This window comes from Fusarium tjaetaba (assembly GCF_013396195.1).
Source record: "Fusarium tjaetaba strain NRRL 66243 chromosome Unknown NRRL66243_c0000292, whole genome shotgun sequence".
Taxonomy (NCBI): domain Eukaryota; kingdom Fungi; phylum Ascomycota; class Sordariomycetes; order Hypocreales; family Nectriaceae; genus Fusarium; species Fusarium tjaetaba.
Genome location: NW_023501488.1, coordinates 34,819 through 54,726, shown reverse-complemented (window position 1 = coordinate 54,726; position 19,908 = coordinate 34,819). Strand labels below are relative to the sequence as shown.

The following is a 19,908-nucleotide window of genomic DNA, read 5'->3' as shown; positions in this document are numbered from 1 at the left end:
AAAAAGTTTATAATTATAGTTTTATATAATAATATATTTATATATATATATAATTATAAAATAAAATTATAGTTTATATTATTTTTTATTTTTTTTTTTTTTTTTTTAAATATATTTAAGTTATTTAATAATATATTAAAGCTTATATTTATATTAATTAATTTATTTAACTTTAATAATAAATTATATTTTATTATTATAAAGTCTAATAAGATTTTTATTATAATTTAAACTTTTTTAATACTTAATAGCTATTTTTATAATAAAGTATAAAAATTACTTTATATATTATAAGTAATATAGTTTTAAAATTAAAAATTTTACTTTTTCTTTTCTTTTATAACCCTTACTATAACATGACCCTCTACTAATTGGCTTTCATCAGCACTATCGACCTTTAGCTTTTTATCCAATGGCATAATACCTATCTCATACCATTTAGTCTTGGCCTTCTTGCTCTCTCGGTCCATCTCTTTTCTCGGCTGCAGCCATCGCCATGCACTGGAACCGTCTCCACCTCCCAAAGGCATCTGAACTGTTGACTCGGGACCTTTTCCATCGGACCTCTGAGCTGAATCCTCAGACAATGGCATGGTTGGTATGAGAATTGGTCCAATGGTGAAGAATGCGCGTAGTCTACCAAGAGACTTCTCGACAAACCATCGAGGCAGTGATATCGAGCCCACGGGGAATAGTGAGCCAGAGTAAACATGAATGGGCATCTTTGGGTCCATGATCGCACTGATGGAAGTTAACTTCCTTAGGTGCTTCTCCTCAAGCTTTCCCCCCAATGTTCCCTCTAGAAAGTAAGGCTTGAGGTAAAGTGGCTGTGGGTGTTCATCCTCAGGCCTTCGCTTTGTCCCAATGCCAGGGCTGGATGATGTCAATGGCCTTCCATCACGATCGAACGATGATTCGATCTTATGAATAGGTCCAGTAGCATTAAAAGTGCCGACCAACCCGTCAAAACCTGCTCTGTGGTTGCCCAGCACGACGGGAAAGCTGTATTGGTCTAGCTGTCGCTCAGAGTCAACGGTTGATAGTAAAGAAGCATCCTGAAGCGGCGGTGCGCTTAGTTCAATGGATAGTCCCACATCAGCGATACAGAATGGACGGCCGAGGGCAGCGGGAAGAGCCATGTCGACGTCAGCTTCGGTGGCTGATGTGCTATCATTTGCACCGGCAAGCATGTCGAAGAGAGAGTGGCAAAACTCATAATGGCTTAATGCATCTACAAAAGCTGCTAGACGACCAGTGGGAACAAAATGCTCACTTGCTTTAACAGGTTCGTCTGACGCAACAGCCATCTTGTCAATGAGCAGCACTTCAATTACAAAGTCTCCTTCTGGAGCATAAACTTGAATGCCGTGGTTGTGAAAGTTCGGTAGCACCCAGGCCCAAACAGGGTTATCCCACTCACTGGCGATATGTCGGAGTGGTGTCCCAGCACTTTGAAATTCCAGGTCAGAGATAGGTTTAAGGAAATGCGTGTTGAGTCGAGCTGGCTGATTGATACGAGGTGGAATCTGAAAGAATTGGCACAGCCCAGGATCCTTCTCAGCCGCGACGACTGTGTTTGGCCAGTAGTCGGACTCATTATCCCCCTGGAGCGCTGGGATAACATGGCAAGCCAGACTGGGTGATATGCTTGGATACATGGCGCCGTCTCCACCTGGACCGAGGCGAATACCCGATACAACTTGACCGAATTTGTCAACAATGGCAAACTTTGTAAACCGCGCTTGACCGTGGGTTACAGGCTTGAAGGGGCTGAAATTGGCCGTGTAGGATGGTGGTAGCGGTGTCGAAACTCCATAGGGCGCTAGATTCGCCGGTCCGTTGGTCTCCAATTCTTTCATAGCTGTGTCGTCAACGTTCAAGATCCTTCTCACGATATCATCCCCTGCCACAGGTCTTGGATGATGTCCTCTGAGTAGCGTCACAAGATGATCTGAAAACCCAGACAAACTTGAGGAGAAGTATTCAAGTCCCGATACTGCACCGAGCATCTCTGTCCTCTGCCTTGTAACCTTATCGTTCTTCGTTGGGGTTTGTGCAAACAACTGTTCTAGTCTCGCATGTAAGGATTTACCTGGCTCAGGAAGAAAGGCTGTTCGGCCACTGATGACACGCATGTCGTTACCAACTGTCTCATCAGCAGCTAGCGACAGCTTTCCCTGTGGAAGGGTGTATCTCCAATTACAAGTTCCATCGTCATTTTCCAACTCCCACCACTCAAAAGGGACGTGGTAGTATTCCAGCTCCCACTCCAAAAATAAAGGAAACCACCCTTGTGTATTGTTCATGTCGTTCACGGCCTCATATGGATTGAGTCCCCCTTTAGAAGAAGGTGACTCAAGCTCTCTCAGAAGAGCCAGAACGGGTCTGGAGATGCTTTTGATTCTCTCATCCTTAAGCCATTCCTCGGAGGATGTGACAGCAGTGGGAGCATCGGGAGAAACCTGGCTCGCCAACCTCACAGACAGTGTGTCGTTAAACTTTTCAGGCCATCCAGATTTCGCGCCGGCTACTAATACATTTGGATCTTGGTGCTGGCCGAAAGGAGCTGTAGGAGTTGGAATGAGCTTCTTTCCGCGGGGCAATAGCTTTTCCAGATCTGCCTTGGCCTTTTCGACTGTAATTAGATTCGACATAGTGTACAGCTTAAGCTCAGTCAAGCATTCTGTAACCTTCTCTGCCTCTAACCTGATCTTCTTTCTCAATGACTCTTGTTCTTCCAGGGGAATCTTTCGAAGGCTGGCCGCATTCCACCAACAGTTGAAAAGACGCTGCCTGAGCTGCTCACACTCTCGACTGCATGTATCAAGAACTCGCTGTCCCTGGTTGAGCACATGTAATTGCGGAATTAGAGTGTCTATACCCCCATTTGCCTCAGACTCACTCTCATCTTTGGGAAGTGCCCAAGCAATTCCCTGAGGTCTTGCCAAGAAGGACTGTGTTGCGGCATCTTCAGCAGCCTTTCGAAGAGAGTCAGGATCATCTTTCTCCGCCATGATACGAATGACTATCCCAGACAGACTGGAAGGATTCTTGGCGTTTGTCGAAGAAGTGGCAGCCATGGATAAGTGCAGGTAAGCCTCGAGCGCATCCAGCATATGAGTCCCAATGGCGATAGGATGCTCAGCGTACATCTGTCTCTGCAATGAGGCAGCTGGCCATCGAAAGCCTTGTGAAACCTTTCTGTTCCATCTGACATTTCGCAAGACTCCTTGAGTGAGAGTGCGACCAACGATGCTTGCGGAAGTTCTCGAAAAGCTGGTTCCGATAACTGAGTCGAGATCGACCTTGAGATGGAGCGCATCAAGGAGTTCTTTGTTACTCATCAATTCAGGCTCTTCTTCATCATTTGCTTCAGGCACAAGCTTGTCAGCATCGGCAAAAGTGAAGGGATCAGATTCTGTTGCAGACGAGTGAAATCCAATAACAGAGTAGTCGACGAGCTCTTCATCAATACCATCCAGGTTGTCGAAATATGAAAAGACACCCATATTGTGCGGCGCATAGTCGGCAAAATACTCGTGCCCCAGTTCAAAAGCATTGAATGGTGTCTTGTAACAAGGTTCTGCTCTTTTTGTCTCAGATTCGGCTGCAAGCGGACTCGATCGTCCCATTCGTAGTAACGGCTGATCCTCGATATTGCGGTAGGGATCCATTGCTGGGCAAGTGCTTAACTCAAAATCCTCGTCTATATCGCCTTCATTGATCTTGCGAATACGGTTGCTCTCGACTAAGATATGCTTTGATAGTTCTGGTTTGTTGCGAACTTGACGGACGATGATCCAGCGATCTGGGGACGGCCTGAACTGTACAGCCTCATCGTGAATATTATGTGCTTTCACGGCATCACCACACTTGAAGCCTGCCCGAGCTTTTCGGGACTCCCAATTGTTCATTTTCTCTCCCTTCAAGCCCTGCATCGGGGCCATGGCACTCTCCGTTGCGGTGATGGCAGTACGATATAGCCGTGGCAGACACCAAGATAAATACACCCCGCAGCGTTGTGAATGCACCTCTCCAGTCCTTGGATTGATAAATCTTGAGCTGTATCGTGCTTGCATGCGCCAATATGATAGATTCAAGTCATCCATAAGATCATGCGAAGGAGCACTGGCCTCAGCATGTTGGAGTAGTGTTGCATAATCTGGTTCGATGAGAGGAGCGAATTGAGCATCGGTTTGAGGAAAGTCTTCTGCAACGACCAAGGCTTGAACGGCCATTGGCACCACGACTGTGAAGTTCTTTTGAGCTGGAGGGGCATCTTTTGTAGACATTTTTGTGATTGTCTTGAGTAAGTAAATGCTTGTACAATGCAGGGGAATGAGCTTGAAGTGATAACTTTGACAGGTCTAGAATACAAGACTACCCACAGTACCTGTATTGATAACCATACTGTGTTATTAGTGGTCCTGCTGAAAACTAGCGAAAACTAGCGAAAACTAGCGAAAAGGTGCGTCAATAGTCTTGTGATGGAATAGCCCCAGTTGCATACACGAGTAAATCCCTGCAATCAGTGCGGAATTATCTGAGCTGTCCTGTTCCCATGAGACAGCTGAGACCCAAGCAACAAGCCTGCCTCTTCTGTTTAGATAATTCGTTTTTCATGCTTCTCTATCCATCTGGGGAAAGAAACGAGCAGTCAAAAAGATGCAATCTCACTCGCGAAGTCATCTCCAACCTGGATTCTTCAACCACCATGAAGTGCTCAAATTATCCGCTTCGCTTGTCTCGGAAAACCCGCCGTCTGCTGAACAGCTCCACCTCTGGTCTCATCACCAGCCATCCCTTACTGTTGGAGATTATACTCTCGATGTCGTTCAGGATGTCACTTTGCCAACTGGACAAACTGTCTCTCTTCAAACGCCATCTCAGGCGCTTCGTGTCTCAAAGCCCAAGTTTCGGCTGACAGATCCAACTGATCTGTATAGCGTCCATCCTGCACCCGGCCATAGCGCTTATGCGAGGACGTTGGCTAATGTCGTCTTCAATCATCCAATGATACCATGGGAAAGGGATATCCTGCCTGGGAAGGGTGTCGGATTCAACAAATTGCCTTCAATGGCTGTCTTGACCTTCTCAGAGGAAGAGTTTGTGTTGGATCCAGACGCTTGGAGGGGCTTTGGCTTCACAGAAGAGTCCGAAAAGCCGACTGAGTATGGGTCTATTGCTACGAAAGCATCAAGACTCATCGACCCTACTTGTACCATTAAATCAACCTTGAACGCTCTGGGATCAAATACAGACTTCGAACCAGAAGATGAGTTAAGTCTGCTCTTACTGGACTCAAAGGTCTTTAAGGACATCTTCACAGCCTATGGAGAAGATAACAAGCCAGGATGGACTGGTCAAGCTAGTTTATCAAAGTTTGCTTTCATGACCTCAGCACAAGAGAGCGCCAGTGGTTTTACCGCAGGCTTATTCTCAGGCGATAGTAAGCAAGGTCTTAAGCCACACTTTTCTGTTATTGTCAGTGCTCGGACAGGGCCTCTGGGCAAGACGTCACCTGTTCGAGTAGTCTCTCACCTGATTTCTCTGGAAGATGTCGACAAGATCAGCGTCTCACCCGATGATACCTCTGGTCAACCAGTGGGTTTGGTTTCTCTGCATGCCTGGGAATGGATGTGCGTACCAGAAGATTCAGCAGACTTTGGTCACGTCCTGACTGAGCTGGGCCAGCATATTAGCCCTCTCAAAGGCCCCTTCGATCCTAGGGGAAAGGAAGGAGAGGAACTGCCAAGTGAGGCTGTCTCATGGTTGAAAGGTATATCTGACGCGGGGTACGTCCTCAAACCACATACGGCCATAACAGGAGAAAAGACCAGGGTGCTCTTGAGAGGTCCATTGATCCCTGTCAAACCAGATATGAACTCAGTAGAGGCATTTTCACTTAATGGCGAAGGCATGAGTTTTGTCGATGAAATAACGGGTATACCAGACGCTTCTTACAAGTCGGCATGGACTCTAGGAAGATCTATGATGATGGCTGATCGATCATTGAGTGCAAGCCTGCTGCGTCTCAGAGGTAGCATCCACGCCGAGGCTATTCGTCTAGCAAAAGCAAAGGCGATTCAGAATCAAGGATATCGAGCTCTCAGCAGCAAAGAGTCCTTTCTCTCCGGCTTACAAGACACAATCAAAAATCTAGAAAAGGCACAAGACGTAAGTGGTCTTGGCAACAAGCCTATTGCAAGTCGCTGGACACGCACGGAGCCAGAAATCGCTAGGTTTCCTCTCAACGGTCTGAACAACGATACTGCATTCACCATCGCAGAGTATGACGGCTATGTCGAACAGGTGGGCCTGCACATGTTTGGTTATGAGACTCAAGATCCAGACGGCAAAGCTGTTCCACCACGTATCATTGATGCCGATGCAGCTGCAGTTCGCGCCTGGGCCATTGACCGTTTTCTTCTCGCTGGTATCCCAATGCATTATCTGCTTCTTAGTCCAGAAATGCTACCGTTGGAATCTATTCGGACGTTTTGTGTCGATAGCAACTGGATCAACTTCCTGGTGGACGGTAGCCTCAGCCTCGCAAATCACTTCGCTCGTGATGATGATGCTGTCCGGCGTGTCATCAAGAAGTGTATCAATAAGTACCTGTCGACCTCTACCAATGGTGGGACCATACCTCAACTGCCACGATGGGGATTTATGATGCGAAGTGCTGCTGTCAGTGCATTTCCTGACCTCAGAGTTGAAGCACCACTACCTCCTGACGCGCCCAGCGATGCTCGTGAGGTGCTCTTTATGCAAAGATTGGCCGACGATGTCCTAGTCTGTCTCTTTGATAGACTTCCTGGCGAGCGTGAGCTTGACCGTATTGTCATCTCCCAGCCTCATCATCAACAGGGTTTCTCACTGGGCACGACCATTGATGAAACCAAGCTCACGGTGTGGCACCGCGCAGTGCCTAAGTATGTTGGTCAAACCGTTGGACTGCCGGTTTCTCAGACTTTCAAGGCTGACGGTCCAATTGATGGATTCGACTTCAAAGCTCGAATGCTCCGTCCAGATGCTTATATGGAAGCATATTGTGAATCCATTCAAAACGACCAAGGTGCATTCACGGACGAGGATCGATTGCGACCATCATCACTGCTTGCTACTCAGCTCAGAAATGCTCATTTGCGGCTGCAGTTAGACGTCGAGACAAGCGTTGAGGGCGATGAACAGACAGATGCATCGGATCGATGGACGAAGCCCGCAATCCAGCTCTCGGAGGGTTCGAGACCAGAACCAAGTTTAGGTGGCGTAGCTGGTCAAGACGAGTGTCAGTCTGAAAAGTCTGGTACCGTTGTCAGAGCTCCTCCTAGAACCGATATCGGACTACCAACCAGCCCAAGAATCCAGATCACTAACTCGGCCTCTTTAGTTACCATTGATCCAGATATGAGTCCTTGGGAGGTTTACCAACAAACATCCAGCAACCTACTTCCCTACTACGCCACACCGCAGAATGTCTCTTGCTGTCTATCCTACGAACCAGGCAACGCCAGCAACTACATATATGCTACAGAGACACCAGTCGATGTAATCTTTAATCTCAGCGCAAACGAATCAAGTGGCCTTCCCCAGGAGGTTGAAATTCGAATCCCCATCGCTCTCGACTCTGGACTATACCCTGCTCCGGTCAAAGACGGCTCCAGAGGAGTCTTTGTGATTACTGGTACTGCTAGTCAACCAATGCTTCCTGTCCTTGAAAGCCTAGATTCTAGTCGGCGGTGGTCTTACGAGTGCACGCTCGCAACCTCGAGCCTTTACTCCTTCGTACCGGAAGCTTTACCAGAAGAAGGAGATCTTATACCCATTGAAAGTGAGAAGTCAGTTATGCTTATCATCAAACTCAAGCCACGTTTCGGGGGCGCGTTTCCTGGCAACGCATCAGCGTTCGAGACTTCTTTCATTCTTCGGCGTATGACCTTTCTTCTTCCGACTGAGGGAACCCCTAATGACCCAAAGGTAACGCCTTCAAGGACTGCAAGATTTGATACCCTATGGCAATCAAGTAAGCCTGGCATAGCCAAGAGTGTTCGTACCACACAATTGACAATCCTGCCGGCGGTCATGATCAACTTTAAGAAGACAACCCGGTTCAGGTTGGGAAATTGCTTCAACCTTGAGTTCACCCTATCTAGGATACCCCCTAGAAATTCCCGCTGTCATCTTCACGTCAAGCCGCAGACTTGCCAGCCACCATTCACCGAGACATTTAGCCTCATACACTCAACACTGATGCCCGATGGAGGCTACGAGTGCAGTGGATTCTGTAGCGTTGACCTCAGTCGCTTCGAAGACAGGGGTCTTGTCCCTTTGGAATTGAGGATCGATATCATGGATCATAAATTCGACCATTTACTCGGCCCTGGATCCGAGCCATTCGTTTTTCCACGGGTGCCTGGCATCCATACCGTAAGAGGTTCTATGTCTTACTACTGGGGTGACGACAAGCATCTCTCGATAATATGGCCACCCTACAAGGGCTTTGAGACCAATTTGAAACGCAAGTTCTTTATCTCGAACAGGAAAGAACTAGATCCAGAACCCGAAGTACCATATTTCTCTTGCGAAATGGACGATAAGAGCGGTATCATCCGCATATGGCCGACAGATTATAGCAAATATGGAGATCCAGAAAATGGCCTTGACATCGAATATTCCCTTGAAACAACTAGCAGCTTGATAGAGCAACCAATAAATCGGGGGTTAGCACATCTCAGTGTAAGGCCAAAAATGGGGCAGGAAGAAATGCCCAATAAATGGAGTGGACCACCAGCAGTTCCAATGCCCGGTAGCCGATTGGCAACTATTTGTTACTGCGACAATACGGGGGTTACTGGGACTCAGGTATGGTACTGGGATAAGAGCAGCCAAAGACTTCAGGGCTTCCAGTACACTGGCAAGTCTGTCACACAGTACAATCCGAACGGTCCTAGGATTGAGGATTCTCTCAATCCAGAGATCACAGGAGCGGGAGCAATTGCTATAGTTCAAACACACCAGGATAATCGATTTAAGATCATATGGATCGGGAGCGACGGCAGCGTCAACGCGTGGTCACGAAGAGAACAGACTTCAAGTTGGTCTTCATATGGCGATGCCAGCGTTGTCGCTCCTGCAGGAAGCGCTTCAACTCACGGAGGGGGTTGTTTGGCCGTATGCGGTGAGACACCCACTAAAGAGTTTAGAAAGCATCGCGATCCTATCATCTGGTGGCTAGGTCCACGAGGAGAGGTCTTTGGACGACGACTTGTAGGAGATTCAGAGCATTGGGTAGATGTTGGGCCTAAGGCTTCTCATCCAGCAGGCAGTGTTGATGTCTCCCAGTCGTTGAAAAGGCCAGCTCAGATAGCGACTGCATGGAGTTACGACTCAGAAACGAACCATAGGTCGTATCTCTTCTGGGTCCGTTCTAATGGAGACATGATGACAACGTGCTTGCATGATGACAATCCTGGTCAAACAGCCGTTGCGTACCAGAATATCGACGCAGCACCCGGCACCTCTCTGACGGCGTTTATTGGAGCTGGCCGACAAAGTCCTGACAAGGTCAAGGTGTATGTGCTCTGGATATCAGCTGACTTGTCTGTCTGTCTCGGATGTCGAACCGGTCTCCCAGATGATACGCGGTATCCTAACGGGTCGGACCAGATCGTCAGAATCTGCTCGCCAGGTTGTGCGAATCCATTGTCGGATCTGTGCTTTATAGGTCATACAAGTGTAAATGCAGCAGCAGTGGTCTGGGCTGATCCTAATGGAAAGTTACAGGTTGCGTGGGCTGAATCGAGTCAGACAAACCCTCAATCTGAACAGAATGAATGGTTAACCTGGGGTTGGAAAGAGTGGCCGAGCTTTGTGACAGGCGGTCAGATTCCTGTTATTGTAACAGCTAAAGACCTAAACAGTATTAGCTACAATCAGGTTTATATTCCAAAGGAGGATGGGACATGGATTGTATATTCTATTGACTTAAGCTCGTTATCTTAACTGTAATATATAGATTAAAAAGCTACTCATTATTTAAAATTAACTTATATATATAATCCTTATGTTTATATTTTAGCGGTATATATAAATGTAAATATATAACTATTAGCTTACCTCGCCGCTGACTATATTACTCTTTTAGGGCAATTCTTTTAACACAACTCTATAGTGTGGATTAAATAATACCTAGCAGAATGCTAGTAGGATCTCTTTTAATGGGATATGCCTCTATAGGAAATAATATAAATATGCCCATTTATACTAGAGTTAGTACAGATCATTTAACGGCATTATACAGATAGCTCCGGCTTACAGCCTTATTAAATCTAATTATTTAGCAATTTTATACTTTAATATGCAGTTTTCTACTCTTACCCTCACTCTTGTGGCACTAGGATCCGCTGCCGCGGATACCTATTCCTGTAAAGGGAGCTCACAGTGTAACAACAACCTGCTTCCCTTTTTCCAGGCCGCCTGGAATAGAATTGATAATACTTATATCTACCGTGCTGGCGGGTAAGTAGCTTGAAATACTAGGTTTACGAGCTAGTTGTGTTAAAACTGAGTTTTCTACGTTAGGAAGGACAGTGGTGTCTGTGCCTCGACCCTGGCGGGTTTAGGTGCTGGTATATTTGTTAAGGGCAATGGCTGTACAGCTACAGGAGGTGTCCTGAAGCAATTCTACACCGAGAGAAGCAATTCTACACCGAGATCCGCAGCCATGGATGTAAAGTTTGTGGCTCTGTAGACTTTGGCAATGGGTGTTAAATCAAGCTTGATTATGTATCTGGCTGTCAGGTCTAATTTGTGACTTAACTAAAGATCTGCTTAAGTTATTCAAACCATTACTGTACTCAGTCATCTGGCGGCATATCGCGAGATAGACTCGCCGTGATGTGATCAATAACTCTAAATTTGACTTTATTCACCAACTCATCCTCATCAAGCAGCAGCTTCATCGCATCGACCTCGCTTGTCAATTCGCCCATATCCTGCCAGACTTCTGAGAAAGTAACGTCTGTATGCTCCTCCAACTCTCTAACCCTCTCGTCCGTCAGTCCCGCCAACGACCCGAATTCCTCTTCCAAATCTTGACGCTTCCTCTCAGACGCGATTAATCTTCCGCGCAAATCATTGATCTCCTGCCTAAGATCTCTGTTCTCGTCCCTGAGCGCATGCAGCTCTTCACTATGACGCGTCTGTATCATCTCAAGCTTGGCCCAGATCAACGCGATGTCGTCGTCTCGTTCTTCGCGATCATCTTTCCGCGGTCGCTTTCGGTCATAGATTGGAGCGGGAGGCGGTGGAGGTTCTGTCTCGTTGTAGGATGGCGGGGGTATCTGTGTGGGAGATGGGAGGGTGACGGCCTTGCCTCCTGTGCCGCGAAACATGGCAGTCAAGTCATCCTGAATGAAGAGGGACAGACCGTCGCTGACAGCTTGGCGGATCCTTTGGAGATGAACTTTTGACGTCGCTGAGTTTCTGATGTAGATAGAAAACACGGTGATATTTGCAAGTTCACGAAGAGCGTCGAGGACAGTACCGGATTGAGTCCGTAGGGGAGCCAGTGGTTCTTCAGCCTCAACAGAGACGATAAGTTTGGGGTTTTGGTGTAAGCGGAAGTCGAGGAGGAGGGTACTCGAGTGGAACTTGTCGCGCACTTCATCGGGAACTGAAGGGGCTTCGATGAAGTCGAAGGAGGATATGGATGGCGGAAGGACTCTGATGATTAAGAAGGTGCCTGTCTTGATGCCCTTGAGTCTGATGGGAATGTTGATGTCGAACAAGGTTTCCTGACTGTCGAAGCGAGTCGTGATGGTGATATCTCTTATCTGAGGGTCTGGGCCGATTAAAAAACGTGTCGTATCGTTCCATCGCCATGTAACGACAGCCGGCGTTGTACTATTCACATCGAGGCTGGATAATGTCGCCATTTCCGAACCTACCGGTTAGCAACAACCCGACAACAGCACTCACCTACGCAACCATTCCCAGAATCAGCGTTATCTGACAAGAAACTCGCCCCGTCTCCAGAACTGAGCTGCAAGCCGGAGCAAGTTCCCTTTACGATCTGTAAGAAACCAACAGATATCCACCAAGAGAAAGATCAGCTTCTCGCAAGCCGGGCAACTGTTCGAGCTCCAGAACTTGAGCTGCAAGACATCAAACAGTCCCCTCCACAGGCCCCGATCGTTCCAGCAAAGGAGGAGCGCGCGCCTCGTTTGATGGGTACAATACGGAATTTTATACGGTCTGTAGCGCGAGGTCACTGACTTTCTCTTAAACGCGTTTCGAGGGGAGGCTGTGCCGGAATGGGAGGGTTTGTGAATGTTAGGAAAAAATAAATCGATTGAGAGCCTCTCATGGGGGGAAAGTTATTGGTTTCGAGGGGCCTCGATGGTCGAAGGTGAGGCTTTGATGATGGGTCATCGTGAGGACTCGATGAGTGCGTGAATGCGGACAAGAGGCAGATGGAGATGGCGAGGATAAATGAGGTGGCGGGAAAACACTTGATCCGTGACACATTGTGGATCTAGACAAGATTAAGCCAATCACTCTTTTAACTGCGTGAAAGGTCACATGACACGAACTAAGGTCAGCCGCTTTTCCTCTTCTGTTCATGGGTACCCTATACCACGCGACATCGCATTTACGGTTCAATCTTCTGTCAGCGATCGCTTTGACCACAAGACAGAAATTAATAAACAAATAAACAAACAAACAGTTCAATCTTCTGAGCTTGCCCAATCACCTGGATTATCCACACCCTTTTCGAGTAACTATCGTTCCATAACTTTTCTGCAAAGTTGCGTTCAGCCGGATCTGTCCTGGTCAAATATTTTAATGATTCTGAGTTAAACTGTTTATTAACAAGTTTGTTTTAGATAACTCGTTGCAAGTCAGGCAAAGCTGCTTCTACATCTCTCTCTCGCAGCTCTATAACAATAGTCTGAGCTCTGAAGTAGATATTGTCTTGCTTACTCTGTTCAAGGATGTCTTTCTAGTTAACGCATATTACATCAGTCCAGTAATCAATATCAGGACCATGTATCTGGACAAAGTATAAAGCGTCCTTAAGGTTTTACATAAAGTTAAAGTTATACTTTATTCTACTTAATCTTCTCTCTATATATAAAAGAGCGTATTTAACCTAGACCTGTTACTAAATATAACTTTAAACAAGTTGCTGCTATTAAGATCACTATCCTTAGTTATATAGAGTATAGACTTGCCAGTAAGAAGCATATACTAGGTTATTACAGAAAATGAAAATACTCTATAGAGCGAGGAAATAAGCGTGATGTTAGACTAAGTAAAACTAAGGCTATACAGTAAAAGGTAAAGGTAATAGTAATTCAACTGTCTCCTATTCTTTACTACTCCTGCTTACTGTACTCTCTGGAATGCAACATGGACACCATTAGCATTGCCACAGCCAAGCGCAATTTCCTCAGTCCAAGGCTTTGGGTCCATCGATTGAATCGATGTGAACTCTTGAGCAAAACGCATTATGACCAGTAGAGACTCGGTGATGGCGTATTGCTGACCGAGGCAAATACGTGGGCCCCCATTGAAGGGCAGAAAGAACTGATTGTAATCAGTAGTGCGCTGATGTCTTACAAGACCATGCATAACATGTTGAACTTACCCATGAAGGTCTAAGAGACTCCCATCTCTCGGGCCGAAACTCTTCAGCGTCTTGACCATACAGATCCTTACGGCGATGCATGGCATAGACAGTGTAGTTGACCATAGAGCCTTTCGGAACATGAACGGGCTGATCACCATTTGGGCCACCACCATGAGGAAGAACTGTATCCCGATATGCCATGCGCCCATTACTAGGCACAGGAGGATGGAGACGTAATGCTAGGGTGACGTTAGCGAGAGCCTTGAGTCAAGAACAACACTGACATTCGTTGATGCAGTACTTAGCATATGTGAGATGACGAAGCTGCTCATAAGTTGGTTCGTTTGTATCAAGTTTCTTAACTTCATCTCGAATCTTGGCCCAGATATCTGGTCTGCGTGCGAGGATAAAGAAGAGATTGCCCAGCAGGTTCGAGGTCGTATCTCTTGCAGCTATCAAAACGCTTAACAACTCTGCGCGTATCTTTTCCTTTGATACACCCGAACTAGCAAGCTGCCTCAGCAGACTGTCGTGTCGACTTTTGGATTCACTCTTTCTTGATACTTCTCTCTTCGAGGGCGATGTGCGAAGAGCCATGGCTTGATCGACATAATGCTCGACGTAAGACCGACACACCTGATAGGCATCATGCGCCTTGGTTCGAGAGCCTTGGAAGCGACGGAACGGGCCCAATCTTGCCTGGTAAGCCACGTCCTTGAGGGTGAAATCAAAGGCTTTGGTAAACTCTTGGCTTGCTTTAGTAGGGTTGCAAAGTGTGTCTGTTGACTCGCCGAAGAGGAACTCAGTGCCAGTATCCATCGTGAAGTCAAAGAGAAGTTCCTGCAAATTGAAGGATGTATTGATGGGTATCTTTGAAACGAGGTCTGTGACATGTCGGTTTGTCAATTCAAGGTCAGCAACTTGATCTCGGGCAAAGGTTGGACGCATCAAAGCCCGCGAATGCGCCCACTCTTCGCCATCAGAAACAAACATACCGCCGCCCGTGACGGGGTTGAACAATGGGGCCCGAAAAGCAAGTCCATAGTCCTTGAACTTGAGAGCAAGAACTGTTTTAATGTTTTCCGGGTCGATTGTAAATATAGTCTGCTGAGAACCACGCTCAACAAGGAATGTGATGCCAACTGTCCTGTAAAGGTCGTTGGCAAAGGTTTCCAACAGTCGCTTTTCTTTGAAAACCCTCATCAGCTTCAAAATGAAGTCAATGCCAAAGAATGGATCCCTCAGTGGGAGCTGACAAGTCACAGGAGCGCAGCCGTGTTGTTCACGGAACTTCCGCCTTGCTCGTTTTGTAATCATGCGAGTTCCTATGATACGGAGAGTGTAGATTGTTAGGAGGGTGATGACAATCTTCCATTTGAGCGAGAGACTTTCGTCGATTGCTTTCCATGAGATTATAGCCATGATTTTTAAATGTTGTAACTATGTTGCTGAACTGGAGTATACTAATTGAAGAAATATGGTTCTCAAGTAGCTATGCTGAGCTGCAATATCCATTTTATCCAACGTTGTCAAACTGCTGCCCAACGTTCAAGGTTCGGAGGATAACATCCGTGTGAATTTTGCGGGAGAGAGAAATATCAAGATGCATGAGATAATGCATAGTTATGCAAATGGGTTACAGTTACATTCGGTCTTATCACAGATGAGACTCGGCCGGGCGCGGAGAGAGCCCGTAGCGCGGCCCATGGCCCGACCCGTGATCCCTGTATCTTACGTGTACCTGGGCAACAAGCTTTTAAAACAAAAGGACCTCGCTTAAAAGATGGTCTGTCAAGGCGTGGTTCTATCCGTCCAAGCATCATATTTTGTCCCCCTCCCTCCCCTTCATCCATGAGCTTATTCTTCTGTTACCTGCCGTTTGTGCTGACGACGTGTTGCAATATGGTCGGTATAGCTTTACTTGGAGCCGGTATCTTTGCGAGAGAGCGTACGTCGATCTCCCTTGAGCTGCTTATCAATGGCGAGGTTGCATTGCAGAGGAGCCTTTGAGTCAATGTTGCGCTGACATGGTACAGAACACTTGCCGGCTATTGAGGCCGTTGGACACCTCAGTCTCAAAGCCGTCTACTCACGATCTGAGCAAGCGGCAATATCGCTTGCCAAGAAAGCCCGGGACAGTGTTGACATCTACTTTGATAGCCCTCCCATAAGTGGAAGGTCACTCGACGATCTTCTCGCAAGGTCTGACATAGCTGCAGTGTCAGCATGTGCTACCATTCTAGTCCAGCCCCAACTTATCCGGAAAGCTCTGAGAGCCGGAAAGCATGTGTTGAGTGAGAAGCCGATAGCACATGATACTGACACTGCTATGGGCCTTGTTCAATGGTACAATGCTCAGTCCAAACCTCCGATATGGGCCGTTGCTGAAAACTTCCGGTTCAATGAGAGTCTGAAGTATGCTGAGATGAAAACCCGAGAGATGGGGGGTGAACTCACATCTTTCCGTCTGAGCTACTATGGATTAATCAAAAAGGAAAATAAATACTTCAAGGCAGAGTGTATGTGGGAGGTACTGTGCTTAGCCTTGACACAATTACTGATATGTCACAGGGCGCAAGGCTCCGGAATTCCAAGGTGGTTTCCTTCTCGATAGCGGAATTCACTTCATTGCCAGCCTCCGGCTTCTTCTCGATGCCATTGGGCACGAAGCTAAGGAGGTAATGGCCTTGTCCAGTCTACTTAAGGAGCATCTTCATCCTGTTGATACTATTCACGCTGTCGTATCCACCACTGGTTCTAGACACGGAACAGTTTGCATCTCTTTTGGGGCAGAACATAAATCCACGCTCGAGATCGAGATTATCAGTACTCGTGGCGTTGTTGTTTGGACACCTGTTAGTGTCGTCTCAAACATCAAACCAGATTCTGGGGAGCCAACGAGCGAGACCAAAGAATTCATCTATAACAACGGTGTTAAGGCCGAATTTGAAGCATTCTGTCAGGCCATGTTGCAGAATTTTCCAGACCCGCGTCAGAGCCCTCCAGAAGCTCTCAATGATCTTGCTCTTCTGCAAGGTCTGTTGGAGTCTGCAAAATGCAATGGCCTGATGAAGCTTGTTAAGTTTAAATGAGGATCGGATCGTACATTCCTAACAAGCTCATCTGGGTCAGTCAACCCCACACAAACGCAGACATATATAGCAAATGTTAGTTCAATTGGTTATCTCGCATCTCATGTCCTTTACAACTAAGCATACAGCATTTGAGAATCTGATCATGATTATACCGAGTGACATTATATTCTGCTTAGTATTATTCCGTGATGTAAATCTGAATCAAGAGATACACAGTAAGAGATTGGTTACTTATAAGAAGACACTTTTCTGTTTGCTAGCTTTCGAGTGTATGACGGCCAGGGCCTGATACTATCCTGCTCTCTCAGGCTTAGTGGGAGCTTTCCTTGGCTGTCTTTCAACAAGGAGCACCAGTGATAAAAGAGATGCAATGGAGAAATAAAGCATGACCCTCATCTGCTCCGAGTAGGCGTCCGCATACAGTACTCTTGTACGAGATTGTGTCTCGGGGGAGAGCATTCCAATATTCTCTGAGGACAGCAGTATTTGTGCAACTTGCTCTGCTGTTAAGAACTTGACAGCTTCTCTCTTTATATGGTTAATGAGCAAAGCGGAACAGACAGCAAGCCCGATTGTGCCTCCCAGCACTCTGATCTGTGTCACAGATCCCATTGTGACAGCTAAAGTTATGTTAGTTAAGAAGCATTAATGGTTTGGCAGGAAAATTGGGGATTCATACCCAAATCCTTCTCAGTGACGACGAGCGGCACCATCATCAGGATTGTGCTGAGGTTGAACCCGAAACCGAGGCCCATGATAGCCTCATACCCATATTGGGCGGAGGCAATCGAGGTTGATGATTTTAAGGAGCTATATAGGCCAACTCCTATTGTCTGCAGTGAACCTCCGAGGAAGAGCGTGTAGAGCGGAGGGACTCCCAGCTTAGAGACCAATATCCCGTTGATAGCAGTCGCCAATGGAGATAGGAGAAGTAGGGGTAGTGTACGAATGCCAGCGTTGATAGCTGATGTCATGTTGACCGTTTGGAATCTCTGCGGTATGTTGATAAGAGCAGCCATAAAGGGGAAACCTGTAAAGAACCCGTTTCTTGACAAACGCCAGATTAGCCCACCGCGAACTTAGGATTGACTGACTGTGGACTTACAAAAGTAGTCCCATAACAAACCTGTTGTGCACCAGGCTCCACGGGAACATGGGCTCACGGACACCGTGGCTCTTGGAAAGCAGTCGCTCCCAAAGAACAAAGGCAATCCACAAGACTCCAGAGAGTACAAAGGTTGATACAATAGCGCCACTGCCCCACGAGTAGGCCACACCACCTTGCTCGAGTGCAAAAATGATGAGGATGGAGGCAGCCAATGACACAGTCATACCAACAAAGTCAACCCGCTTCCACATTTGTTTCGATGCGAGGGAATGAAAGAATCGATCGGACTCCCCGAAGGGAAAGTTGAATGGGACCGAGAAGGCGAGAAGAACAGCCGCAAGCGCTCCCCCAGGGCCACTACCAGTGATCAGTCACTAAATGGTGCCTCCATTGCAAGGCGTATGGGGGGGGAAAGAACTCACTTGAAATAGAACACCCAACGCCATGTCGTGTGGTCTGTGATTGCTCCTCCAAGGATTGGTCCGAGGACACTCGAGAGGATAAAGGTTGACGACATGATAGAAATGTAGGTTGCGTACTTCTCTGGGGGCACCATGAGCGGTACCATGATTGTCGATAGAGAGTAGATACCGGAGCCTCCCATCCCCTGGAAAGCGCGGAAGACGATCCTACAATAAAGATGGACGATGAGCACGCGCACGAGGTTGGTATCAACTATCAAGAGAGGGAGTTGACATACAGAGGTACCATGGAGTCAGAAGCACCGCATGCCATAGAGAAGATAGTAAATATCGTGATCGCAAGTAATAGCATAAGTTTACAGCCAAATATGTCACTGAGCTTGGAATAGATGATGAGGAAACCTGAAATCTCTTAGTTCTCATACTGGCATTATACGACAGAGAGAACATACCGGTATATGTTACCAAGTAGGATGTCACGATCCAACCGGCCATATTAAAGCCTTGAAGGGCATCGACGATTGAGACCAGAGCCGTGCTCACAATCGTAGTCTCCAATGTCGACAGCAATAAGCTCAAGCACAGTCTATAGCAATGGCAATCAGCTGTGAATAAGGGCAACTGGGCGAAAATAACCTACGCTGCGGTTAAAGCATGAAGCCTCCACCCAGTATGGTACACCTTTTGTTTGGTCGCATTGTCTGACGGACCAGCTGCAACCTCGACATTCCTGTTATTGTCGCTCAAGGCCGAGCCGTGGTTGTCGGATGAAGCTTCGGCTTCGGTCACCGTGTCAGGGGGTAATCCACGTGCATCGCCAGCAGACGCCTCGTTGTTTGTCTTGACGGGATTATCGGGCGAGGAGTCCTGAAGATGTTTTAATGGCAAATCTGATGCCGTCGACATGGTGGGAAGAGAACTGTGCCAGAGAGAGTTCTAGAAGCTCAGCTGGCGTAAGAAAGAGAGAACACGGTCGGGGCTCAGATTTTGCATTGGTATGAGCGATACAGACAGGTAAACGGAACAAAGGAGAAAAAGAGTGGGGGATGAATTTGTGGTCAGCTTTACGAGAAGAGACAACAACAATAATTTCAGCCTCAGGAAACAAGAAACAAGAAACAGACAGAAATTGCTAATTCCCGGGTTGCCTCCACTCTATGGTCTGTGCGTTTCCTGTGAAATCCAGGGGGCGGGGTGAGGTAGCCAGCAAGGGGGATAGATAAGAAGACTGATTACCCTGTATCTGTAAATAGGATATAGCATATCACTCTTGATTGGAGCGGTAAGCTGCGCAAGATGGAGAGATTAGCATTTAGATCTTTGGTTGAGATTCGTATCTACCTCATTATGAGCTTTTTGGTTCTGGTACTCCACTTCTGCAATGACACTTCGGTTGCGATATTGACTTTTGCAGTTTTTTAATCTACTCCATCGGGATAGACGAAAAGTATGCAGCTTCGGCCCCAATGTCTCACTCGGTGAGATGCATGATAAGCAAACCCCGGTCAAGGGGAACGTGCACATGTCTTAACGGTTGACCAACCTGGACTGTTGGGTATGAAGGTACGGAGTATAGTTAGGTTAGGTATTTTTTCCTTAGCGTTACAGTCTTCTCTGTATAATGTCTACTACTCTAGCTACTCCACG

At 47.0% G+C, this 19,908-nt stretch overlaps 6 protein-coding genes across 6 annotated transcripts; 2 read left to right on the top strand and 4 right to left on the bottom strand.

The window, feature by feature from the left end:
- Positions 1–320: 320 nt before the first annotated feature.
- FTJAE_11625 (uncharacterized protein) lies at positions 321–4,292 on the bottom strand (the record flags this gene model as incomplete). Its single annotated transcript, XM_037344587.1, has 1 exon — positions 321–4,292. The coding sequence occupies one exon, from the start codon at positions 4,290–4,292 to the stop codon at positions 321–323; it is 3,972 nt and encodes a 1,323-aa protein (XP_037201344.1).
- Positions 4,293–4,665: 373 nt separating this feature from the next.
- FTJAE_11624 (uncharacterized protein) lies at positions 4,666–10,753 on the top strand (the record flags this gene model as incomplete). Its single annotated transcript, XM_037344586.1, has 3 exons — positions 4,666–9,939; positions 10,367–10,521; positions 10,585–10,753. The coding sequence occupies 3 exons, from the start codon at positions 4,666–4,668 to the stop codon at positions 10,751–10,753; spliced, it is 5,598 nt and encodes a 1,865-aa protein (XP_037201343.1).
- A 106-nt stretch (positions 10,754–10,859) lies between these two features.
- FTJAE_11623 (uncharacterized protein) lies at positions 10,860–11,939 on the bottom strand (the record flags this gene model as incomplete). Its single annotated transcript, XM_037344585.1, has 1 exon — positions 10,860–11,939. One exon carries the CDS (start codon positions 11,937–11,939, stop codon positions 10,860–10,862), a length of 1,080 nt encoding a protein of 359 aa, XP_037201342.1.
- A 1,453-nt stretch (positions 11,940–13,392) lies between these two features.
- FTJAE_11622 (cytochrome p450) lies at positions 13,393–15,058 on the bottom strand (the record flags this gene model as incomplete). Its single annotated transcript, XM_037344584.1, has 3 exons — positions 13,393–13,593; positions 13,655–13,875; positions 13,921–15,058. 3 exons carry the CDS (start codon positions 15,056–15,058, stop codon positions 13,393–13,395), a joined length of 1,560 nt encoding a protein of 519 aa, XP_037201341.1.
- Positions 15,059–15,538: 480 nt separating this feature from the next.
- FTJAE_11621 (Oxidoreductase) lies at positions 15,539–16,728 on the top strand (the record flags this gene model as incomplete). The annotated part of the gene is made up of 3 exons (XM_037344583.1): positions 15,539–15,584; positions 15,673–16,155; positions 16,208–16,728. 3 exons carry the CDS (start codon positions 15,539–15,541, stop codon positions 16,726–16,728), a joined length of 1,050 nt encoding a protein of 349 aa, XP_037201340.1.
- A 294-nt stretch (positions 16,729–17,022) lies between these two features.
- FTJAE_11620 (major facilitator superfamily transporter) lies at positions 17,023–19,167 on the bottom strand (the record flags this gene model as incomplete). The annotated part of the gene is made up of 7 exons (XM_037344582.1): positions 17,023–17,351; positions 17,411–17,778; positions 17,837–18,196; positions 18,262–18,468; positions 18,540–18,663; positions 18,714–18,847; positions 18,902–19,167. The coding sequence occupies 7 exons, from the start codon at positions 19,165–19,167 to the stop codon at positions 17,023–17,025; spliced, it is 1,788 nt and encodes a 595-aa protein (XP_037201339.1).
- Between the last annotated feature and the right edge of the window lie 741 nt (positions 19,168–19,908).